This window comes from Monopterus albus, unplaced genomic scaffold (genome assembly GCF_001952655.1).
Source record: "Monopterus albus unplaced genomic scaffold, M_albus_1.0 scaffold63.1, whole genome shotgun sequence".
NCBI classification, from domain to species: domain Eukaryota; kingdom Metazoa; phylum Chordata; class Actinopteri; order Synbranchiformes; family Synbranchidae; genus Monopterus; species Monopterus albus.
The window spans coordinates 1,752,328-1,755,882 of record NW_018127943.1 but is presented as its reverse complement, the minus strand read 5'-3'; the positions used below and the strand labels follow the sequence as shown (position 1 = coordinate 1,755,882).

Here is a 3,555-nt window from a genome sequence, read left to right as displayed (position 1 = left end):
AAGCAGTAAGTGCATCTTCTGCTGAGCCATGGCACACAGCCCCAGCTCAGTAGGGCTCCATGATCTAGCCTGCATTTGCCTCGACTTTGCCTCATTTCCTGCACATCTCCTGACTACCTCAGTCACTTTACAAGCAAATATATAGATTTAAAGACAGACTCAACAACTGTCCAAACTACCAGTAACTTGAAAGCTCGGACTCCTTCACACACTGAAGGTGAAGGAGAAAAGCCTCTTATGATGCGAGTCGACTTTGACCTCGTTCTCTGTAGTGAGGAGAAGCACTGGCTTCCTCAACTGACTCTGCACTGATTTAGCAAGATAAACACACAACCTGTAATGTTTCCAAAAAGCAGGTTAATTGTCACTGATTTGACACTACAACTGTCTCCCATGTTTGTTCTCTTCTCTTTACATGTCATCTTAAAAAACACTGACAGTGCATACTGTGTAGGAATAGAAAAGAGGACAGGCAAATTCATGCTGCCAAGTTAAGAGCTCACAAGACATGGGGTACTTCCAGAAAACTTAATCCTATTGTATTAAGCAACAGGATGTCTCTGCTTTTTGAACACAAAGTGAACAGCCTCTACCACTGAGTGAATACTGCCCCAAAGAACCCAGACACTGGGACTAATTTCAGAATCAGAAAGCCTTTATTATCAGTGTATCAGAGAATACAACAAAATTAACAGTGGCATTCAAGTGACATATAAACATAAGACACAGGACATTCAATAATGATAAAAATGTAATAAATAAAATACAAATCTGTCATTGCATATGTAAGTAATTTAATGACAAGTCAAGAGTTTTTAATGTTTGGGAAAATCTTTGAATACCAACAGTAACTCGGTTAGATATTAAACACCACAACACAATGTATTTCTCAAAACTTAGGCTGTTGTTTTTAAGGTCAGCTCTGACAAGCCTTCTCATCTCAAGCTGCAGAAGTCAACTGTGCACTAGATGGCACTTCTGCACATCTGTAGCCTTCATATGCCACTTGTGACTGACATATGGAACACAGAAGGACTTGTTTGTGTCTCAGAGAGAAGTGAAGAAAGGAGAGGAAGAACCTCTGACCCAACAGGTAACACGCTGAATGAAAGATAGCTGCAAACATATCTGTCACACAGGGATAAGTGTTTGTTTCTGAGAAATCCACTTGGGAGTTCTCTTCTATTTTGTATAAACAGACCTCCAGGCACAGGTATGCAGTTCTCACCTTCAGAACAGTCAAGACGTTGGTCAGTAGCTGTTAAAAAAATTTTATTGAGATGTGCAGGTTTTTTTTATTTTTAAATACTTGTGCGCTTCGCATTACGGGTGCAATAGCAAACATGAACAGTCCTGTGACACAGCATGTGAGTATGCCAGTCGAGAGGATGTGGTTGTTAACAAAGGAGAGAAAAGTTAAGTTGGCACTGAAACACAAAGCAGAGTAAGGTTTAAAAGAAAACTGTTTTTCCTCAAAAATGTACAATTTCATCTGAGAGACATTCTGTAGAAATGAGTCTTTATATTGCCGAGTTTTACATCTGCTGCTAAAACTGTGTAACTGATTCAAACATGCAACGGGTCTGTCTGACCACTGTCAGGTTTCTATCATCAGCCTCAGGTTTTCTATCTTCCATTCCTGGACTGCATTGTGTCTGTCATGTTGGAAAGCAAGTGCACTGAAAAGATCAGCCAGCATCCTGTATGTGCAATAAACAGTATAGGGCAAAAATAGTGTATTGTCTCATACAAATCCACATCCAATCAATTTCAAACAACTATAAAAAATGATCTTTTTTCTCAATTCCTATGTTTCCCACTTGCTCCTAGCTCATGGTGTCATCAAAGAATATCTAAGAACAAGTTTCAAACTATGAAGCTATGCAGGTTAAAGTTTCTCAGGACAATATAATGTGTACTATGAACCGAGACTAAGGTAACTGTGATGGCTGATCTCGCCATACAGCAGCAACCTATGCTGGTTACAGAAGCAGTGAGCAAGAAACAATGTAGAAGAATGGATAAGAAAGCAGTAAAATACACTCTGGCTTATTTATTAAAAACAAGCAGTGGTTATAAAAAGACTCAGGATGGTGATAGTTCTTTTGAAGATAATGTGTGTAAATAATGCCCAACAGTTACTGGTTTAAGATTCTGGGCAAACAAAAGCAGAAGAAATCTTTTTTCACCAGAACTATTGTATGTAGTTTATTTGTGCTTCTGTTTTAGGATTACCTGCCGCTCCATCACAGAAGGCAACATGGACTACACAACCAAACAGTTTTCTGATTTGGATTTCGGGCCAAATGACAGCTTCCTGTTCAACATGTCGGCCGCTAACAGCTCCACTTACGCTGTGATCTTGCCACCAGTAATAGACAAAGCCATCAACATACTCATGATAATCGTCTTGACTATTGTCATGGTTTCACTGGGATGCACCATGGAGGTGTCTAAGATCAAGGTGACTTCAAAAACACTCATTCATGCATAATTAGAGTAATAAGAAAAACAAATGGTCCTTATTATCGTCTCTGTAAACCATCTTTTCCCTTCTTTTCAGCAACACATGGTGAAGCCTAAGGGAGTGGTGATAGCGTTGCTGGCCCAGTATGGCGTCATGCCGCTCACAGCCTTTGGCTTAGCTAAGGTCGGCATTGCTGCTGAGTTCTGGTAGACAACATTGATAACACTTTACTATAGAGACACGTGGGGCCTCCTGCAGCCTAAACAATACACCCATTCACTCTGATTTAAACTATTTTCCTGCTTATATGAGGAGTAGTGAACTGCATGTGATTAAACTAGTAGTTGTGTAGTGACTGAAGTAGTTAAATGACATTTTTACTATTATTTGTGTAATTTACTGCAACTATAAATCATTTTGGGCCATAAAAAGAACGGAATGATTTTTTAAAATTTTACGATTGCATCAATCACTATGGAGCCCCTAAAAAGACAGCGGCAACATTCCCAATAATATTACATGATTAAGATTCTTTTTGTTCATGAACCATTATTAATATCAGCTACCAGACATTGTTATCAGTAACAGAGATTTACAGCTCTTTGTGTGAGTTCACCATCATTCTGCACTGTAGGCGTTCCAGCTGGATGACCTGAAAGCGGTGGTGGTTCTGATCTGTGGCTGCTGTCCTGGAGGAAGTCTGTCCAACATCCTGGCTCTGTTTCTGCAAGGTGACATGAACCTCAGGTACCCACGTGATATTCTAGTTTTAATATATCATCTAACAGATAAGCTCCAAATATTTAACCTGAGCTGTTTAGATGTTTTGTGTAATATGATATACTACGATGGACATTCTCGCATTTCACAGCCCTTAGCTGTTGACCAAAGCGTTGGACAGCATCACTACAGGTATGTGCCAAAAAATTAGAATATCGAGGAAAAGTCCATTTATTTCAATAATTTGTTTCAAAAAGTGAAACTTGTATGTTATATTAGTTCACTACACACAAAGTGAAATATTTCAAGCCTTTATTTGTTTCAATTTTGATGATTATGGATTAAAGACAAAAAAACCCAAATCCAGT

At 39.0% G+C, this 3,555-nt stretch overlaps 1 protein-coding gene across 1 annotated transcript in view; it reads left to right on the top strand.

Annotated features, from left to right (window-relative positions):
• Positions 1 to 2,407: 2,407 nt before the first annotated feature.
• slc10a1 (solute carrier family 10 member 1) overlaps positions 2,408 to 3,555 on the top strand; it is a 5,777-nt gene continuing 4,629 nt past the window's right edge. Inside the window, exons 1-3 of the mRNA XM_020604054.1 lie at positions 2,408 to 2,464; positions 2,564 to 2,650; positions 3,102 to 3,214. Coding sequence (XP_020459710.1) covers positions 2,423 to 2,464; positions 2,564 to 2,650; positions 3,102 to 3,214 — 242 coding nt within the window. The 5' untranslated portion in view covers positions 2,408 to 2,422. The remainder of the gene's footprint in view (positions 2,465 to 2,563; positions 2,651 to 3,101; positions 3,215 to 3,555) is intronic.